The 21,282-nt window shown below is 37.9% G+C and overlaps 2 protein-coding genes across 3 annotated transcripts; both read right to left on the bottom strand.

Annotated features, from left to right (window-relative positions):
• Window positions 1–738: 738 nt before the first annotated feature.
• Window positions 739–7,795, bottom strand: hnrnpm (heterogeneous nuclear ribonucleoprotein M). 2 transcript variants are annotated; one of them, XM_084115977.1, is made up of 16 exons: window positions 7,542–7,795; window positions 6,273–6,448; window positions 4,885–4,937; window positions 4,265–4,272; window positions 4,084–4,177; window positions 3,707–3,985; window positions 3,468–3,621; window positions 3,312–3,361; window positions 3,171–3,231; window positions 2,974–3,072; window positions 2,833–2,874; window positions 2,413–2,484; window positions 2,219–2,323; window positions 1,545–2,128; window positions 1,228–1,279; window positions 739–1,132 (listed from the first exon to the last, which is right to left on the bottom strand). In XM_084115977.1, exons 1-16 carry the CDS (start codon window positions 7,577–7,579, stop codon window positions 969–971), a joined length of 2,031 nt encoding a protein of 676 aa, XP_083972103.1. In that variant the 5' UTR covers window positions 7,580–7,795; the 3' UTR covers window positions 739–968. The 2 variants fall into 2 exon arrangements, with proteins under 2 accessions (XP_083972103.1, XP_083972102.1); XM_084115976.1 differs by lacking the exons at window positions 2,833–2,874; window positions 6,273–6,448; window positions 7,542–7,795 and having other exon boundaries at window positions 4,265–6,125.
• Window positions 7,796–9,029: 1,234 nt separating this feature from the next.
• On the bottom strand, window positions 9,030–19,906 carry marchf2 (membrane-associated ring finger (C3HC4) 2). The gene is made up of 5 exons (XM_084116220.1): window positions 19,736–19,906; window positions 17,071–17,341; window positions 16,737–16,941; window positions 15,022–15,231; window positions 9,030–12,663 (listed from the first exon to the last, which is right to left on the bottom strand). The coding sequence occupies exons 2-5, from the start codon at window positions 17,244–17,246 to the stop codon at window positions 12,505–12,507; spliced, it is 750 nt and encodes a 249-aa protein (XP_083972346.1). The 5' UTR covers window positions 17,247–17,341; window positions 19,736–19,906; the 3' UTR covers window positions 9,030–12,504.
• Window positions 19,907–21,282: the final 1,376 nt, after the last annotated feature.

Genomic DNA, 21,282 nt, shown 5'->3' on the forward strand with positions numbered 1-21,282 from the left:
GTGTGTGGTAGCGGGTGTGTCTCGCGTAAAAGATTAAGGCTGTTTCTCAATTCCAAGAACGCAGAGAACGGACTTGTGTTCTCGTGGAGACCGGTCTTGTCAAGCTTCCTTGGAAGAACGAACTCGGAGCCGGCCGCAATGACTTCTGGGACACCAGGCGAGTACTAGCTCAAGTCTGCATTCGATGCATCCTCGGTATCAAGAACACATCCGGGTTCTTTCATGCGTCCTCTGTACTTGCCTTCTTGAGAATTGGGTCTGAACTTCGACGGTTAATGATGACGTAAAACGAGAACACAAGGACGCAAGATCGCTGAAGAACGCATATTGAGAAACACCCTAAGTCACTGCAGTTTCCTGCCGCGTCGCTATGACGACCAGGTACTATTGTGGAGGTACTATCTGCAATGGAAAACGGAGCGAAAAGCGAGCCGAGTCGAGGCGAGTCGAGTCGGTACTGGTAATGGAAAAGCGCCATAAGTATTATAAAAACGGTCAGTAACGTGGAAAAGGGCTTAGCATGGCATGTCAGGTTCTAAACCAATTAAAAAAAGGCAAACTTTAAAATGAATACTGCACATGTATTAGGATTTTTTTTACACTTTTAAACATTTTTCAATGAAAGCATCAGCCAAATGCATAAATGCAAGTATCATCAGAGCAAGTTAGCCAGGTTTGTGTAGCCGCACCAGATTTGCAGAGATAATGACATGACTAAAAAGGACCACACATCACTGGTAAGTTCTCAATGTTGAGATTTATTAGCAAACCTTTAACAAAGGCAATTTCTTGTAAAGCATCACAATAAAAAGTGGGGAGAAAAAAAAAAACATTTGGTCTCTAAAAGTCATAAGCAAAACTAAAAATGTACCGTTCGGCACAAATACAAATATGTAACTTGACAAATCAATTGGAAAGCATAGTGAGTGGGGTGGAGGGAATCATATGCAGAAGGCAAAAGACAACAATTACGCATTTCTGTCAATCCTGACGTCAATCTCTCGTCCATTGAGCCGGTAGCCGTTCATGGTACGACAGGCTCGCTCGGCAGTATCCGGACTATCAAAGCGCACCACGCCACAGCCCTTGGATTTGCCATTCTCCATCTTTATGTCCGCATACTGCACAATGCCTGGTAGAAAAATGCACATCATAACGATTAATGAAACGAGAAGCGTCAATGCAGAAAATGGATGGGTTTGCTATACATGGAAAAGAAAGTCTCACCACATGAATTGAAAGTGTCCTTCAACATCTTCCAGGTGAAGTCAAAAGGCAGCTGTAAAAAATAGACAATTACATTACAAATGGGGGAAAAGTTTTATATATGACATTTGGAAGAATGTTTTGACTCTTTAATCAAATTATAACAACTTTTCTTGTCTGCTGATATAGCAAAGGCCATGTGGGCAGGAACAAATATCAACTTTTTGCTTTCCAATCAAATCCTAATGTATAAACATTGGAATAACAGTTTGTGACCATACATGCTTTCCTGCATTTCTTTATGATTATCTTTAAAAAAACTAAGATCAAATGCTTACATTTCTGACAAAAATTTGGCAGCCCTTCCTGGCATTGGCTCCACCAGCCCCTGGACCTCCTTGACCAGACCCACTGAAAGGAGTGCCGAAGTTGCCGCGGTCCATATCAGCAGGTCTATCAAACTGACCACCAACTCCACCAGAGCCCATACGATCCATGCTGGTACCCATGCGGTCAAGACCTGAGGAGGGGAAGCGGTCCATGCCACCGGAGCCCATGCGGTCGAAGTTTGTACCCATTCGGTCGAGGCCTGTGTTCATCCTGTCCATACCCATAGGAGAGGCAAAGTCCATTCCGCCACTCATGCGATCCATGCTGGACGGGCCCAAGCGGTCGAACCCTGCAGGGCCCATGCGGTCCACACTGGAGCTCATGCGGTCGATGCCTGATCCCAGCCGATCCATACTGGGCCCTAGCCGGTCAAGCCCTGAACCCATTCTGTCGAAGCCAGTTCCTAACCGGTCCAGATCAGACATGCGGTCCATGCGATCCATTCCCATACGGTCTAGTCCTCCCATGCGGTCCATGCCACCACCAAGCCGGTCCATGCCAGAATTCATGCGATCCATTCCCATGGTGTTTCCTGGCAATCAATTAATTGGCAAAATTGAATATAAAAACTTTTTAAATAAAATTGTTTAATGTAAAAGAGGAAAGATTAAACATCACTTACCCATTCCTCGGTCAAAAGAGTCTCCGAAGTTGCTACGGGACATTCCCATATCATTGCGACCACCAAATTCTCTATCAAAGCCACCGCCAATTCCACGATCCATATCTGCAATAAAAAAAATGTAAAAAAAGGTTTCAAACTTAAAACTGAAGAGCAAACAAGATTTAAAAAACAGCAACTGTAAACGCATTTACCATTCATTCTTCCCATTCCAGATGGGCCAAAACGATCCATGTTGTTCATACCTCCTCCAAAATTATCCATCCCTGAAATATCAAAAAAATTATAATTACATACTATATACTTTTCATATACATGTAATTTTCATACTATATAAACTACACAAAAAAAGTATTATCGATTTAGTACATAAAATAAGCTTTTTTTTTCTTAATTTTTTATTGAAGATAAAATATAGCGACTTATATATATATAAAAATGCTTAAGATAATACTCTTCTGCTCAGGAGTTGCTGCACAGTTAGTATGTAATGCAGTTTAGATACCACCCATCCAAACGGACTGACCGCCATTTGAACTATGGCATGCAAATCATAAAACAGGCAAAAAAAAAAAAAAAGAAATGGCTGATGAGATGTCCTGAGAAACACATACCTCCCACTCTACCCATGCCACCAAAGCCCATTCCATCCATTCCTATAAAGAAAATTAATTCATGGAGAGGGGTGGGGAATGATGGTCAGTGTACATGCAGCACAAACAATCCAAAAGATTCAACAGGCGACATGCTTTTACCTCCTGGTCCCATGTTGCCCATTCCACCCCGGTTGAGCTGGGTAGCATCGATGGGTTGACCGCCGGGTCCCAGACCAAGACCGATACCGCTAAGACCACCTGCATGAGATTGTGGGAATTGGTTTAGGGGAAAAAAAACTAGCCAATTGCAAGATGACGGTTCACATGGCAAACGTGAATATGAAGTCAACACTTACGAGGGAGTGCTGGAGGACGATCTGGGGGTGCAAAGTCACCTTTGGGAAGGGATTTCTCATCCTGAAAATACAATGACCAATGTTTTAATGAGCTTACAATCATATTACCAATGTATCACTAAACCTACATGATTTACTTACCAGTTTGACATGCATGACCCTGTTGAAGAGGAGCTGTCCATTGAACATGGCTAACATCCATTAAGGAAAACTTTAAGCATTGAACATTTTATATTTGCACTTTAAATAACCTTATTCCAACCAATTCCACATATCAAAAGCTATTGTAAAGGATACAGACTGCTTGAACCGCCTCAATGGGCATCTCAAACGTGACCGTTCCCATGCCTCTGCTTTTCCCATCCTTATCCTCCAGGATATCAGCACGCACAACCACTCCAGCCATTCCGAACACCTCTTTGAGCTTCTTCCAGCCAACCTTGTAGTCCAGCTGTGCAGACAAGATACCATATGAACAGTCAGGGTTCACGTTTTAAAACTCAACGTTTGGTTACACAGTGAATTCAAACTCTTACATTGGCCACAAAAATGGTGCTTCCGATTTTTCCAGACTGGAGTCCATGGATTATCTCATTGGGAATGTTGGGGTTGTTCATGAGACTGGGAGGGATGTTGACCAGTGGAGGAGCGCCAGGACCTGGGCCCATCCCCATGCCTCCACCCATGCCTCCTCCCATTCCTCCACCCATGCCTCCTCCCATTCCTCCACCCATTCCTGGTGGTCCACCACCGCCGCCACCACCACCCCCGTGCGCCCGATTAGCTTCACGCTGGGCAATCACTCCATCTGGATCCTGAGAGAGAAATACAGGGGGGTTATTTATAATTGGGCTGAACAATAGACAAAAATAATGCACACAGTTTTTTTTTCCCATCTACAAGATGCACTCACCTCCTTGACCTTAAGAGGACGGCCATTCATGACATGTTTGTTGACTTTTTCTACAGCCTTTTTCATGAGTTCTTCAGTTCTGAACTCAACCACACTTTGAGAAAAAAATAAATAAAAATGTTAGCAAGAGAAGTGCAGAACAGACAAATGAGAAATGATCGATGGGCTGAATGATACTTACGCACAACCCTTTGTTCAGTCAGCACACCAGCCAGGATGAACGGACAAATAAAAAACAGGAATGAGAGAGACAATTAGAAAAAAAGCCAGAGGACATCAATGACAACTGACTCAGGAAACCTTTAAAAATACTCCAGGCACACTAAATTCATAAAAAAATATATGTATATATTCATATAATACTTCTCTGTGGTGTTCAAACAGTTACATTTAGTGCATAATTACATCCAAACTCAAAATGGCTGACAGGATTAATTGACCAGAATACACAACCGGCCTTCAGTTCCAATTACACATTCAAGCTCCATTTCTGTTGTTATCCCACTAGGTTCGCTCAACAAATCATTGACGCCATGTTATCCTTGTTTAGTTACTGAACACCACCTGAAGTCCGAAATGAGACTCGCAGTGCAATAAAGCTACCTCTTAAATCAAACAAAAACCAGAATTACTATATAACTGGTTCCACACAGAACCGCAGTCGGCGTCCATTTTTGTTCGAATGCCACCCAAGACAACACATTTTGAACTCTCAACCCAGTCCTGAACATCCCACATTAAAATCTAAGAGTACATGTAAGAACTCAAGCGGACAAAGGGAGGTTCGTCTCTTGCACTTACCCTTGATTTGCCTTCTCCGTCCATTAAGTGTTCCACGTACGTTACCTCACCCACTACAAATCAGATTCCAGACGACACACACCAAGGGAAGAGAAGCCGAGAGAACAATTGGGGTTTAGAGCAGACACAAACGGGGGGACGGTGAGAGTGAGCTCGGCCTGCGAGTCCAGAGCCTCCTCCCCCAGCACCTCAGCAGCACAAATTCTGGTACAGGTCTACAAGAAGCAAGCTGTAAAATGTTAAGGAAAACTTCTTAAGCTGTCCTTGCTGGGATCCTCAACATCCAAGACTGACCAAAAGGATTTTACCTCCCGAGCCATTGAAAATTGGATGGATTGCCAACTAAGGCCTTTGTTGGACGTCAATGAAAACGTCTGTTGCGGTTAACACGTCTTCGGCTACCTCCAAAACATTCAACACACCTAAACCGTGTCGATAAGGCATAAAAAAAAAAGTAGCTAAATAAAAATAGCGAAACCTATGTTATAAAATAAATGTTTTGAAATTACAGAAACTGAAACCTCATCCACCTGGAACCAACTTGGCTTCCCAACTAAACAATTGGCATTGAGACTCTTGAATTTAATCGATTAGCCAAACCAGCTCCAACAAGTCCCGTTGGATGAACACTCAAGAATAGGATTAGATGCTGACTTTGCATCCGATGAGACTGCAAACCAAAACAAGGTCTAGTCTGTTTGTCAAAAACTACATCGAAGAACCACCTGGCATTTCTCCAGCAAGAACGTCTGTCCATAAGATAAAACAAGGACCAGCTTAAGAAGCTGCTTTACTCTGTAGACCTGTACCCCCAGAAATCAATCACACATCCATTTTTTTTATGGGCACAATAATGAAGATCTGCTGCAACAACATTCACTCTGGCAAACCTAAAAAAGAAAATGCAATTTAATTCTACAAGCAACAATTTCCACATGAAATTCCCCATGCGTAAGATTCATTAGGCATGGAGGGGGTACTACACATGGATTGGGAAAAAATGTGACCACTCATGGGTTGTTCTGAAATACTATCCAACAGGTTAGGGTGAAATCTACACACTTTCTCCAAAGCCAAAGAGACCGATTGATGGCATCAGATTCATATGAATGGATTAAAATCTGTTCTAAATGTATGTGCAGTTCGCACAAGTTTAAAGTGCCATCAAGCCACATTAGGAATCTTGAATAATTTAACTTTTCCACAACAGCCTTTTTCCCTCAAGACACTTTTCGAACAGCCTTTTTTTCCAAGACCACTTCCCCATGATGGGATGTTTATCCTCTGACCTAAAGCAACTGTGTAGTTGGCCACCTTCAAAACCCCCAAAACTAAAAAAAGGTCCTAACCTAACCTGGGATATACAACCAAGCAGCACAAAACCTTACCTTTTTCCTTCATGAGATCTTTCAGCGTTTGCCATTTAACATCATAGGGAATGTTGCTGACAAACACACGGTATCTCTTGTTGGGGTTTCCGTAAGGTTCAAATCGTCCCCCACCACCACGCTTTTGGGGCCTCTCCTTTCTCGACTCATGGTTGGACTTGCCGTTCACTGAATTTCTGTATGGAAAAGAAAACATGCAAAATCAACAAACCCAGGAGATAAAACTACATTTTGTGAGCAGTTGTGTTTTTTCATTCATTGTACAGAGTTTTAATTTTTCCACCCTAAAGTTTAAAGACTCAATTTGTCACACGTTTTCTGTGTTATACACTGTAAAAAAATATATATATGTCTGCAATTAGTTATAACAACTTAAAATTTGTTGGGATAACTTAAATATCCAACTTACCTAAACTAAAGTTCCCTGACCTTATATTTTAAGTCAAGCACAAACACATACTTTTTAAACTTGAAACAACACATTATTTCTTATTCAATTGTTGAACTTAAAGTTGTGATAATCACAGCAATAATTTTAACAGTGTAGAAATAAAATGTATTAAAAAAATAAGGTCTAACAGGGTTTGTGTCATTTTAAACCATCACTCTATCTAGTTAAATATCAAATGTTTTTGTGGTTTCCGAAATTATACTTGCCATTAACATAAGAATAATATTTGTTTTATCTTTAGTCTAACAATAGCCTGGCAACAGGGTTGAGATCGCAGTTACAGAGATGGGTGAAACTGTTAGAAACCGGTAAATATTACATTTCAGTAGATCAAATTTATCATTTTTTTAATATATAAAATAATATTTTTAAGTGAACGGTTTCTTAGATGTTAATGCGTTTTTTTTTTTTAAATCAATTCATTAGCTAATATAACGAGGGCCACAATCTGAACAGACATGCAACCAACACATAGGCCAAGCAGCAAACAAAGGACGCTCGTCTTGTGCTTGTTACCTAACAAAAAAGTGTTTCATATGTCGTCTATATGCTTTATTTCGTGTATAAAACACATTTCATGCATGATGTTTCCTTAGCTTGTTTCCTGCCGTTGGGAATCCAACGACTCTTTGTTTCAGCAGGATATGAACCAACCAAACGATTTTGTCCTTAAGCAAAAAACCATGATATTTTACTGCAGCTGAACTATTAGCAGCTACGATTATTATCATTAAAAATGCACTCGACATCTAACACTATTTTAAACATATAAGAAGCAAAACGTGTAGAGAAAAAAAAACAAGCAGTTGTCGCGTTACCCTTGGCCTGGTTTCTCTGGCGAAGCCTCAGTCGACATTTTGCCTTCAGATGTTTGCCGTTTTCCTCCTCTTTCAGATTAAGCTGCTCTAAACCACTCAGACTAGGTCTAGATAAATATAAACACGAATAAAGTCGTAAAAACAATGCTCAGACGTGTTGCTGTCTCGGTGAGGTGATGTTTCTCCTCTACTGCAAATAATGTTCAGCCGCTGCTTGAGTCCTTCGTCTGGTGAAATGGCGGCGACGCAAAGGGAGCGAAGCTGATATTGGAGGCGAAGAAAGGCATGATGGGAAACAATGTGTGACGCGCGTTCTCGTTCAAAACTTACAGGAACGGTTAGGTGAGTAGGTGTTGTTATTATCATTATATTATGACATTAACTGTATAGTTCACCCAGAAATCACCTGTATGAATTTCTTTCTTCTACTGAACACAAAAGAAGATATTTTGAATGTCAGGACCCAAACAGTTGATGGACCCCATTGACTTCCATAGTATGTTTTTTTTCCCATACTATGGAAGTCAAGGGGGAACATCAACTGTTACCAACATTCTTCAAAATACCTTATTTTGTGTTCAGCAGAAGAGAGAAACTCGTACAGGTTTGGAACAACTTGAGGGTGAGTAGGCTAAATGATGACCGAATTTCATTTTTGGGTGAACCATTCCGGTAACACAACTTTACAATAAGGTCCATTAGTTAACTACCTTAGTTAACATGAACTAAGAATGAATATTACTTCTAAAGCATTTATTAATCTTAGTTGATATTAATTTCAACATTTACTAAAACATTATTAAAATCAAAGGTTGATATGTTAACATTAGTTGATGCACTGTGAACATGAACAAACAATGAACAACTGTATTTTTATTAACTAGCATTAACAAATATGAATAAATACTGCAACAAATGTATTGCTCATTGTTAGTTAATACATTATCTAATGTTAATGAACCTTATTGTAAAGTGTTCCCACTATCCCTTTAATGGGTGGTTTTCTATTTACAAGTTTCAACCTCTTCTTTTTGTTATTTGAAGATCTATGGAAATAAATAAAACAAATACGAAATTAAATGTTTAAACACCACCTTCTAATCAAAGAGTAAAATAATCATTCAATTCAATATTTATTATTAAAAAATGTGGCTTTCCCATAATTTCCACCACATTGAACAATTTTGCTTCTAATGTACAGTATTTTCAAAAGTTACATTTGTGTATCATCAAAGAGATAACTGTTGGTGAAAAGTTGAAATATGTCAATTCAATTCAAGCTGTTATTTTGTCAAATGATGCATGTGTGGAAAATATTTCTTTATATTTAGTATACACATAATGCAAATTATGTAAGTATCTGTTAGCATGAGATTGTCATGTTTTTTTCCATAAATGTTTGAAATGTCATTTCCATCACAGAATGCTATTAAACAATAGATGTTGTGGAAATGACACTTTGGTGGGGGAAAAACAACAACCGCACAGTTATCAGATCCAGAGCATCATTTTTAATTTGCTTTGCACACTTTTCTTGGCTGATTTAAAGCACCAACATATTTTGGTGAGGACATTACAGACATCTTTCTCTTAGCCACTGCACAACATAAACATTGTAGTATTTGCAAAAGTTCAGAGTGATAAAAATCCTGTGCTCCATGAACAAATGAAAACAAAACAGAAGCAAAATGATATACAGTATGAATACATTAAAACACACACTGGCAAAATTAGAGATATTTCAACTGAATCAACAAACTAAGTGAACATGTTTACAATTAAGTTCAGATTCGCTTTGTAAATGTCTCCTTTTTAAAACGGCAACAAAAGCTAAAAAAAACCTCAGAAATTTACAACAGAAACCGCATTTCCATTATAAATTAGTGAAAGTGCCATTGTATTTAAATAAGAAAGCATGCATTTGAGGAACAGATAAGTTTGGTTTTATTAACATCATTTGAGCTGCTGAACTGCTCTTGCAGGGTTGCATATTGTGGCCAGCTCATTGGCATCCACTGCAAGTTAATAAAAGAATTAATAAAATTATGAGTTCAACATTGTCCCTCTCCTCCTTAAGTCCTTCATATGCAACAACATCTACATCTATACCATACATGTATTGTTAAGGTTATAGGTAAGAATTGCATTGTACTATTTTTGAAATTGCACTCTTGATGTATTAGCCTACATTGCAAAATAACCAGGGTATGGCCCAAAAAGTGAAGAAAGCAGGTGGAAGCACAACAATGAGACAGCATTCCTCAAGTTAGCAGTAAGCTGGTAAAGTTGCATGTCGTTTGGTGATCCAAGACCACTAGTTAAACCTCTGTGGTTTGAAATAATGGTTCAAATCAACACAAAAGAGCAATGGGAAAGATGGATTATACCTAAAACCCTTTAAAAATACCCAAATTATCAACAAATAATGCCATCATATTTTGTGTATCTATTGCACAACTTTTTTTCCCTTACAAAAAAATCCATTTAGAGAGGAACACGGTTTTACATTAAAGTTTTTATTCCTATGGTGACATCTCTCCCATTCTCCAAAGCAAAATGAGCTCACGGGAGACGGGGTGGATGAATTTGAGGGGAAAACATTTGCATGTTTCAATTTCCAACTACAGAAACACATTTTGGTTTCAAACTCACTTGATTTTGGCACTGAACTTTGTCAGCGCCGCTCCGCCGCGTGAACTACAAGCGTCTAACCGAAGGCCGATCAGCTGCGTTCTTTAAAAAAAAAAGTGGTCAGCAAATAATCCAGACATTCATGGGCCTGTCTGCTCCACACACACACACACACACACACACACACACACACACAGAACCCTGGACCTACAGCACACAACACTTCTTAACAGAGACATCAGTTTATCTACACATTTACAATTGAGACTCATCAGAATTTACAATAAAAAAATTATGGACCTACATATCTTAGGTAGCTCATTTTATTAGCTTTAAAGGAACAGTTCAACACTGTCATTATTTACTCACCATCATGTTGTTCCAGCCTTTTTTATATGAAACCCACAGATGTTTTCCAGAGCGGTTATAAAAAAAGTGGTCCATACAACTTGTGCACCATATTCCAACTCTTCTGAATTCACACGAAGGCCAAAATTTAAGCTGTAATTCACTTAAAAGCTTTCAAAAATCAACTAGGCATGGCAAATCAGCCATTTCTGACTCTAAACATAAATGCAAATTAGATTTCAGAGCTTCAGGAAAGAGTCCCTCTTTAATTTTGTTCTGGTTCTCTCACCAAACTATCATATGGACTTGGAAACAAGCACATGGTTCATGTAGCGGTAGATGTAGCAGTAATGATTCGTCAGAATTGTTCAACGATTAAAATAACAGCAGTCGAGATAGGAACGACATGAAGTTGAGTAAATAATGACATTTTCAGGTGAACGATTACTTTAGTGACCTTTACCGCCAAAAGTTCAAGCCTCAAACAATTTGCGCACTTTCAGACCTAGATCTTCCACAGCGTAATGTGCAAAAAGTCTACTTTAGGAGTGGCAAATGTGCAATTATTACAGAACTGCGTATCCCAAAGAACCATTCCCACAGGTTACATGTTACATTACTGTAGGGAACTAAAAGCTCTGATGGTTGGTGTTCTGCAGATTCTTCTTGCACCAATACGACACACAGCTAAAAGACACCTTTGCTTGATACTGCAGGGCCTGGTCTGGCAATGATGTTTGACTTCCTCTGTTGCTTGACCTGCATCCTTCACAAGATAAACTGCTACAAAATTCCAAGTATGCCATTCTTAACCTCAGCCATTTTATACTAACTAAACAGCACAAAGAGCCAGAGCTTACAAAATGCACACTGTAAACACACATACACATTCGTCTTCAAACATACTGAAAATGAAGGAAAAAAAAATGTATTAGAGCCATTTGAAAGTGATTCAGAACAATGAACTGTAGAGGTCTGTTTGCATCTGCACTTACCACAACTCAACAACAACAAAGAAACTTGCCACACATTTGCATCCCAAAAAAGCGTACACGTATCTACATTTTATCAGCTCACATCTAGGCTACGTTGTCAGAAAGTGCTACGACTTTAGAACCACCGTTGTGCTGTTTTACGTTGTTCGATTTGGACAAAACAGCCTTCGATTCGTACGCAAAATTGACACGAACAGTCACCAATTTGCTGAGATTTGCTAAATGAAATAGGCATGCATGAAAACCTGCGTGTGTCCACGGCAGAATCATGCCAATGGCGGCGTGTTATTGCACTCTTTTTTTCATCAACTGCCTACATTTTGAACATCCGCTACATCGCAGCAGAAATACATCAGCCTCCACATTCATTGCCCAGGTCACCTAACAAAGCACCCTATAATACTCATGTCAATTGAAGCTTAGAGCTTACTCGTTCACTTAGTGTGTTTATATTTATACATTATATTGACTAAATCGTATAGGAGCCACGAGGACTAAGTTCGCGAGAATCGCTTAGGAGCGACTCCGTCGGGTTAAGATGGAAAGTACTTGAAGGTAGATGAGTAGAAAAACAATACATCAAAAATGAAAGAAAGGTTTGGTTTTAAGCTTCAGCAGCCGTACGTACTCAAGTCGTAATCCCTCGCCGCTGTGCTCAAAGGAATTGTCTATACACATAAGTTAGATTTCTGATTGTTTCAAATATAATGCATACTGAACGGTATGGGGCCTCAGCCTGGCTGTTCAAGCCCCAAATAAATAAAAGGTTTCTTTAAAACAACACACTTATAAAGGCTCAAAAAAACATTAAAAGAGACTGATGAACAAAAAAATTAAAATAAATGAAGTGCTCACATGTTTAGATAAAAAGGATTAAATAGAAAAGAATGCATCCAAAAGTGCCGCGGTTCTAGTTGACGACGCTGCGTCAAGAACCTGAAGCACGCTAATACCACGCGATCGGGCCACGTTCCCCTGCACCACGTCTCTCATACTATGGTCTCGTCTGCTGTCTTTTTCAGCAGCTTTGTGGAAAGCAGGGAATGCTGGGTAGAGTGTGCACCCTTGGTGTCAGGAATGAGCAAGCGGACTTTCTGATTGGTTCGTCTCCACTCGGAGTACAACTGACAGTGGTAGCGGAATGAGACCTGCAAAACAAGGACAATTTTTTTGGTTTAAGAGATTAGAATGGTGAATCTCATGAAGAACATGCCTGGGTGACATTTCATGCCAAAATCAAAAGAAAAGAAATTTGAAAAAAGAAATTATAGGAACATTCCCTCCAACGCTCATTCTGGAGTATGAGACTCATCACGTCAGGACACAAAGATGATTTTGTATTAAAGGGAGGGGTACAATGGTGTTTCATGTATTCAGAGTTGTTTACAGTGTTAAAGAGGATGGATAGCATGGATTCTCATGCTAAACATGGCCAAAGTTGAAAAAAAATATTTTGGACGAATAACGGAGAATTTCTGTGCCGAAAATCTTACTTCCGGGTTGGTACAAGTTTCGACTGTTTTTTTCCGATCGTGGATCTAATGACGTAGACGAGAGTGGAACTCCTTATATGAGCATTTCTCTCGGAAAAGCGCGCCCGCGCACACGTCGACCAGAGGAGAGCGAGACCGCGCACATCAACGCGCTTCAACAGGAAATCATCGGCAGCGCTGCATTGCATAGGTTTTATAAACAAGGCCCAGTTCGACGCCGGATTTGCAGATCGTCTAATGCTTAAGGATGGAGCAGTCCCAACGATAAAGGTTCACGGTCGTGCGTTGGAACCGCAGGCGGTGAGTAAAACTGCTTCAAATGTCTGTGTGTTGTTAGCTATCGGGGCTCCGCCCACACGGCACGCCTCCAGCCGCTCGTTTTTTTCCGGAAAGACTCGGTACAGCCTATCTTTCTTTTATAAATATAATAAAACTAAAGACTTTTTGGAGATATGAAGGATGCAATACTACTCTATAGGTACTCAAGATTAACATGAGATTGACTGAAACTGAGTGTTTCACCCCCCCTTTAAAATCAGCATAAATTAAAGACATTACAAAAATTATTACTATATATAACAGTAAACAATTTGTATTTTTCTAAGAATTACGGTAATGAGAATCAGATTCTCATTACTTATGAGAATGACTCATAAGTACAAGATTTTTTTGCCAAGTTTCTAAAAATGCAATACAATTTCAGACAGAATGCAATGATTGGACGAACATTTTTTGGTCCTGAGACTTCCACAAAAGATATATGAACATGTTTTAATATTTAGACCACTTTTATTATTGAATGCTATCGGGATGTAAAGAGAGTTTCAATCAGTATAACAAAAAGTGTTTAAAAACAAATTGCCTACCCTACCTTTAATTGCGATTTGCTTTGTGACGTCACAATCTTGTTGCATTGTGGTCTATGGATCTGCCTGAAGTGTACATATTGAGTAGACTCACTCCCTCTGTTTAATTCCCCACTTGAAGTTTAATGCACTTCAGAACATCAGAGGGGATTCCCTCGAGGGAAAGTGCTTAGGGAAGTTTGCGAGTTATTTCTAAAAGTGCAGTTAAAACGCAGCCCTTGAATAAGCTGGTTCAGGTGTGTTTAAATAGGGTTAGAGTTAAACTCAGAAGAACAGTGATCCTCCAGGAACTGAGTTTGACACCCGTGATTTGCACTGTAAAGGAGTGGTTACAGTGTCAGGAGTGAGATTTTTTGCAATACGTTAATGAGAACCAGATATTTTTTTGCACTGCAGTATTAATAAACAAAAATTCTTTGTATTACGGTAATGAGAACAAGATTTTTTTTCTGGACTGTGGTAAAGAGAATGAGATATTTTTTGCATTGCAGTAATGAAAACAAGAAATATTTGTATTACGGTAATGAGAACAAGATTTTTTTTCTGGACTATGGTAAAGAGAATGAGATATTTTTTGCATTTCAGTAATGAAAACAAGAAATATTTGTATTACAGTAATGAGAACAAGATTTTTTTTTGGACTATGGTAAAGAGAACAAGATATTTTTTGCATTGCAGTAATGAAAACAAGAAATATTTGTATTACGGTAATGAGAACAAGATTTTTTTTTCGGACTATGGTAAAGAGAACAAGATATTTTTTGCATTGCAGTAATGAAAACAAGAAATATTTGTATTACGGTAATGAGAACAATATTTTTTTTGGACTGGTAAAGAGAAGAGATATTTTTTGCATTGCAGTAATGAAAACAAGAAATATTTGTATTACAGTAATGAGAACAAGATTTTTTTCTGGACTATGGTAAAGATAACAAGATATTTTTTGCATTGCAGTAATGAAAACAAAATTTCTTTGCATTAAGGTAATGGGAAAATTTAAACAATTAACACAAAGGATTATTTCTTATTTATTTTCTATGGATTTTGGGAAGATTTTTGAAATATGACCCAGACATGTTCAGACAAGTCAATTTAAGCATTCTGAATAAAACATGTAAATCCATTTGAATGGTTTGTAATACACTACCAGAGTCCAGAGGACGTAGATGGTGAAGAGTGCGATGGTCAGAGCGATGAGGCCGACTGCCTCCAGGCGACTGTTGAAGTGCAGGTGGTCCTGTGCGCCCCGTAAACACAGCCAGCCGGAGATGGCCGCCAGGGGCGTTATAAACAGGAAGCACACCATGTCACAGAAGAGGGTGCGCTTCTCATTCCGGGGGCCCGGGTCCCTAAGCCACTATTGAAAGATGATGTGAGGTTTAGTGATAATGTATAAACAGTAAGGGTGTTACAATATCGTGTCACAATATATTGCAATACAAAAATGCAACAATATGTAACGTGGATAGTTCACCCAAAATAAGAAAAAATTACTGTGTGAGAGTCAGTACTACATTAAACTACAATATATAACGTTGAATATAATGAATAATGCAATGGGGGAATATTTGTGGGTCCTGATAATACCAAATGTCTTATGTTACCAGTAAAAAGTGGCCTACAAAGTTATTTATTTATTTATATCTTTGATTTGTCAATCATGTGTCTAAATATATCTAGTCAGTGACAGAGTGCAAGCATATTCGTCTAAAATAATTCTGTATTTTCAGCTACAGAATCCTCAATTTTTTGATTCTGGTGTCACTATTGTCCTGTGCATTGGGTTATCAGCACCAAGTCCAAGTCTATTCATTTACACCAAGCGGCAACCTCCCTGTCTCTCTCTTGAAACCAACACGGAAGTGAATTCAACGGCAATTCATCGACTGGCCGCTTGAGGCTGGGTGCAGAAGTGAGTCAAATCTGTATCTCCCCCATGTTAAAATACCCAACTTTACAGCAGAAAAAAAACACGTTTACAGCCTGGTGCAAAAAGTGGCTTTGGTCTATATAGCTTATTTTTCCCTTCATGACAACTGTGAGGCGGGTGAATTTTTTTATAACTCATCCGTTTACATTATATTAAGCCTTAAAGTTCTGCATAATTAAGGGTGTCCACTTTTGAATGACAGGTGGATTCCCGCTGCAGTGGTCATTAGTCATCATTAGCTGTTTGTCTGCTGTTTGTTAGCCGTTACGTTACCTCAGCAAATTGTCTGATTGTAAAAATAAATACATTCGGGAGTGATGCGCTACCAAGATGGCGACCGTCGGCCACGCCCACTTTAGGCTTCAAAAACGGTCTTCAGAAACCTATGGGTGACGTCACGGACACTACGTCCATATTTTTTTACAGTCTATGATTTACAACACCCACAATGTAATATCAAATTTAGCATTTTAATCAACAGTTAAACTTTCATCATATGTCTTGGAGTACTGCAATAATATCGTATCGTGATATTTATCGAATCGTGACATGAAGGTATCGTTACACCCCTAATAAACAGCAATTTTTTCCCAAAACCAATAATCGATATTACAATTGACATTCTTAGATACAGACCAGTTTGAACAATATTTTTACCGCTTAATTAAAAAAAGTGCCCAACAATGCTATTCAAAGGTAAAGTAACTTCTTTAAATGGATTGTTTGGATAATTTCTCAACTGAGACATGTATAGCTTAATTAGACATGACAAATCAAGGATATAAATAAATAAATAACTTTGCAGAAGTAGAAATGGCATAAATAACAACAACAATAATACAATTATTATTAAAAATGTATATATGTAAATGTACAATGGAAAAGTGAGGCGGAGCCATGCAGACGTGGCTAAAGGCATTAACCTTTGTTACCTCTGTGAGGGGTCGGGGCCGGCGCTCAATGGTGAACTCGGTGTGGCACAGCTCACAGTAGCTGGTGTTAGAGGAGGACAGCCACTTCTCCAGGCAGCTCTTGTGGACCGTGCCCAACGTGCCTGTGCAGTCGCATGGTGAGAGAAGCCCCTCGCTGTTGCACACGTCTTGACCCTCGTGGCAGATCCGACAAATTGGCCGATCACTAACAGAGAACAAAGTTTACAGCTTTATCTCTAGGTCACGGAAATGAGCATCATGTGACTGTATTTGTCAATACTAATGTTAAATTGCATGCTTAATATTACACAAAATATTGTTTCAAATTGTTTACCTCTGGGTGCCCAGGGCTTTGATAACAGTAGATAGTAGACGTCCATCCTTGGCCGTGACCTGGGTGACGTATTGGGCCCGGCGGTTGTCAGCCTCCTCCACGGTTTTGGACAGGGCAGCGTTGCCAGTGCAGTCGCACAGGGAGCCTGGGAGGTGGCAACACTCCCCTGTGGTCATTTCGGGGCCGTCCAGGAGGGCGGGGGGCAGGGGAACACCGGTGGGAATCAGGGAGCAGCCTCGCTCCCACACCTCAAGTCACAAAGACCCTACCACTGCAGACAGAAGGAATATTTACACTGTAATTTTGAGGGGGAACAGCCAGTTTTGGCAAAATTTTGCAGGCAAAAATGGTAAATTGCCTATCATCAATAGTGTAGTGATGTATGAAGCCCACAGCCCACACAGGAGTCAATGCTGTGATTCCATGTGACCAACTGAAACCAATGCAAAATCTGCATGAGTAAATATCTGCAAATTTGCAGATTGCGTGGATTTGTAATGAAATGACTTGATTTCACTCACAAAAATTCACTGAACAACAGAAAATGCAACTGCACCTTAATTATATAACTATACTTTGAGCTATTAACGAAATATTACGTGTTCAATGCAAGTTTAGTTCAATAAACAGCATTTGTTGCCACAAAAAAATATCGTGTCCATCATTTTCTTACAAAACAAGCAAAAATATGAGTTACAGTGCGATACCTGCAAAGGAAGTGAATGTGGCCAATTTGTAAATGATAAAATACTTACGGTTTCAATAGTATAGCTTCAAAAACATTGTTTTTTTTGTGTTTGTTTTACAATTTAAATGCCAATTCACATCGCACAGACAAAAAAAAAAAACTAAACAAGTTAGCCGTTGGTATTTTATGAAAAATAACTGTCATATTCACACTGCCCCAAAAAACACTGATTGAACATGTTCAGTCGGGTGAAAACAAACTCCGACCAACTCCAACAGACGCCAACAGGGGTAACACACTGATCCAACAAAACACAACAAACGTGTTTGTTGCCGTTTGTCTGTGCGGTGTGAATTGGCCTTTACAGGGGTAAACCCTAAAATGATTATTTAAAAAGCTTTACAGCTCAAACAAAAAATATTGTAAGTGAATTAATAAAATTATAAGCTCCACATTTGTGCTTTTAAATCATCCAAAAATTGGCCCATTCATTTGCATTGTAAGTGCCTAACTGTAACTATGTTTTTTGCTTTTTTTAGGAATGCACACACGGAATACATATACATATATATATATATATAAACATTTTAAAATCAAAAACCTGATTTTAATTGATTTCAGAGCTTGACAATCATAATCACTACATGCTTTCATTCTATATAAAAAAGTGCAGCTTGGATATTCTTCAAAACGTCTCCTTTTGTGTTACACGGAAGAAATTCAGGCAAGGTTTAAAACATTGTGAGGATTTTTAACACAATATGTCATTATAATCAGTGTTGGGTAAGTCATAATTACAATAAAAGTCACAAGCTACTAATTGCATATTAAACCGTGTAATTAAGATTACTGTACTAATTAGACCTACTCTCTCTAAAATGTAATGCATTACTTATTACAAATTACTTTCTAAATCCCATATCATCCTCAACCAGTTGAACAATACAGAGATAGACATGAAACTGCTCTTTTAATTCTTTCAAATAAATAATATAAACTTGCATAAATTATTCCTGAACTGACCACAGTATTTAAAGGGAGGAGGTTACATTAAAAACAAAACAAAAATGTCAAGGGACTAAAGAAAACCTAGTGAGCGGTCTACCTTTGACAGCATTATTTGACACATCTTTTGTGGGATGGCAACTTGCTGGATTATGAAATCTAAATCAAACCAACATCATAACATGGGACTGTATGGACAGAAAAAGAGACAAGAAATGAACAGCATGAATGCACTGACATTTTAGATTAAAGGCTGCCCAAACTGCAAATTAAACACATTTATTCCAATGTATAGATTTCAGACTATTATTTTAAACAGAAATAGAAAACGTTTTCGTCAACAGTTTTCGTCAACAGCTTTGTTGTGATTAACCGTCTTTCGAGAAGTGCCTATTGTTATTATATATCTAAGCTCATGTGGAGCTTTACGTGTTGTGATGGAAAAAAATATGGTTTGATTTGAGAATCATACTTTAACTTAAACACTTGTCTTTAATTTAGCAACAGTGAACAAAATGTTTATGCATTAATTCCTGTAATATTTCATTTTTCAGTTTAGAGTAAGAACGTGCACTTTTATACCCTGCATTTTATATTTTTATCCCCCAAGATATTAAATCCACTACTTGTGCTGCCATAGTGTCAGTCCACATTGAAACCATCTGATCTGGTTTGATCTGATCTGGTTTGATCTGTCTGACACTGGTCTTGGGTGGGCCTTTGGCACACACCACAAGCTGCAAATGAAACATAAATGTCCTCTAACACCGCGCTAAATGTTGTATAGATTTCAGACTATTCGTTTAAATTGAAATTAAAACGATTCTATACGTATTAAGACACAGTCAGAGTGAATGTGGAATAATGCAGCTGCATTAGGCTGCTAACGTTAGTTTACATTAGCCATGTAGCAAAATATACCACCAAAGCCTGGGATTATAGATTAAAACAACATTTATTGTCTAATCTTACCTTCTGAATCTCCATGTTGAGCTGTTGTGTTTAATTGTGAATTCCTTCTGAAAATGACGCTTGTTTTCAAGCGAAAAGGTAAAAGTACAAGCCTTGTTTTGGGTTTGATCCTTTCAGCAAACGACTCGGCTCGATTCGGCCTCCTACCGACGTCTCTGATTAGCGCTGTGTAGTGTTTACGACAAGAGCGTAGAAGGAGGAGCTTCTGTACGCAGCGCTGCTTCGGAATTTACGTAAACAGCTTTGTGAATAACCGTTAACCGAGAAGTGCTCGGTGTTGTTTCTAATGACTGTTCACTTCTCATGAGGAGCTTTTATGTGTTGTGATGGAAATATGGTTTGATTTGAGAATCATTCTTTAACTTAAATACTTTCTTTATTTTTTAGCAATAGTGAACAAAATGTGTTTACGCATTACTTACTGTAATATTTAATTTTTCGGTAAATGTGCACTTTTATTACGTCTTTTTTAGTTTTTATCAAATTGTTTAAGAAATGTAATCTAAAATTGTTTTGTTTTTCTTCAAAAAATGTTTAGGTTTTTAATTTTGTGCTTAATTTACGTGCTTTATGTGATTGTTTAATGTTGAGAATCATTCTTTAACTTAAAAATACTTGTCTTTTTAGTATATTTTTAGCAAGTGAACAGTTTATGACAAACTTAATTTATTATTTATTTACAAACTTAATTTAATATTTCATTTTTAGTGCTTAAGATACATTTTTATTCCTGAGTTTTGAAGAAATGTCATCTAAAAATCTTAATTTTATTTCTTTTGATGAGTAGTTTTCTTTGATATGAGGCTGTGGTCACATTGTTTTTGAACAAAATTAATGTTTTTTTTGTTTATTTTTTTAAAGTGTCTTGGGTCAATTATTCTCGCATGTAATTTTTACCAATTTTAAACACTTGAATTAAAACTAGTTTAAAATCCTAAATAGCAACTGTATAATGCTTTTTCTTATTAACAAAGCCATAATTTAAACAAAAAAAACATTTTGACATAGATAAACCATTGTTATTTTAGTTCATTATAGATTCATTAATATTTTGAATTAGCTTTTATTTTTATATATTTTAAGTTCTCATGTTAATTTTAGTTTAATATTTAGCAATTTCATTAAGTGCTTTTGTCATTTTAAAAAAAATATTAATATTTATGTTTAATTTATTTTTAATTCAGTTTTAGTTATTTTTTCCCAGTTATTAATTTTAGTGTTTCAACAAACTTATTTCAGTTTATTTCCTAGTCAGTTTCTAATTTAATTTAGAGTTTATCAATGAGTATATTTATATTTTATTTTATGTCAACTTTATTTTAATTAAGATAAATGTTTTTAATAGTTTTAGGGTACATTTACATGACAACAATGTACTAAAAATGAAAAAGTTTTTCCTTCCCGTTTTTTCGTGTACAGACGACAACGTTGTCAAAACGATCCCTGTGCACGGATCTGCAAAAACTATAAAAAACGCTGTATTACTCATGCCAGGCCAGTAATACACATGCGTATGACGTCACCGTTTTCACAAATTCACGTTTGCT

The sequence above is a fragment of the Abramis brama genome, assembly GCF_963993115.1.
Source record: "Abramis brama genome assembly, chromosome: 6".
In the NCBI taxonomy this organism is placed as follows: domain Eukaryota; kingdom Metazoa; phylum Chordata; class Actinopteri; order Cypriniformes; family Leuciscidae; genus Abramis; species Abramis brama.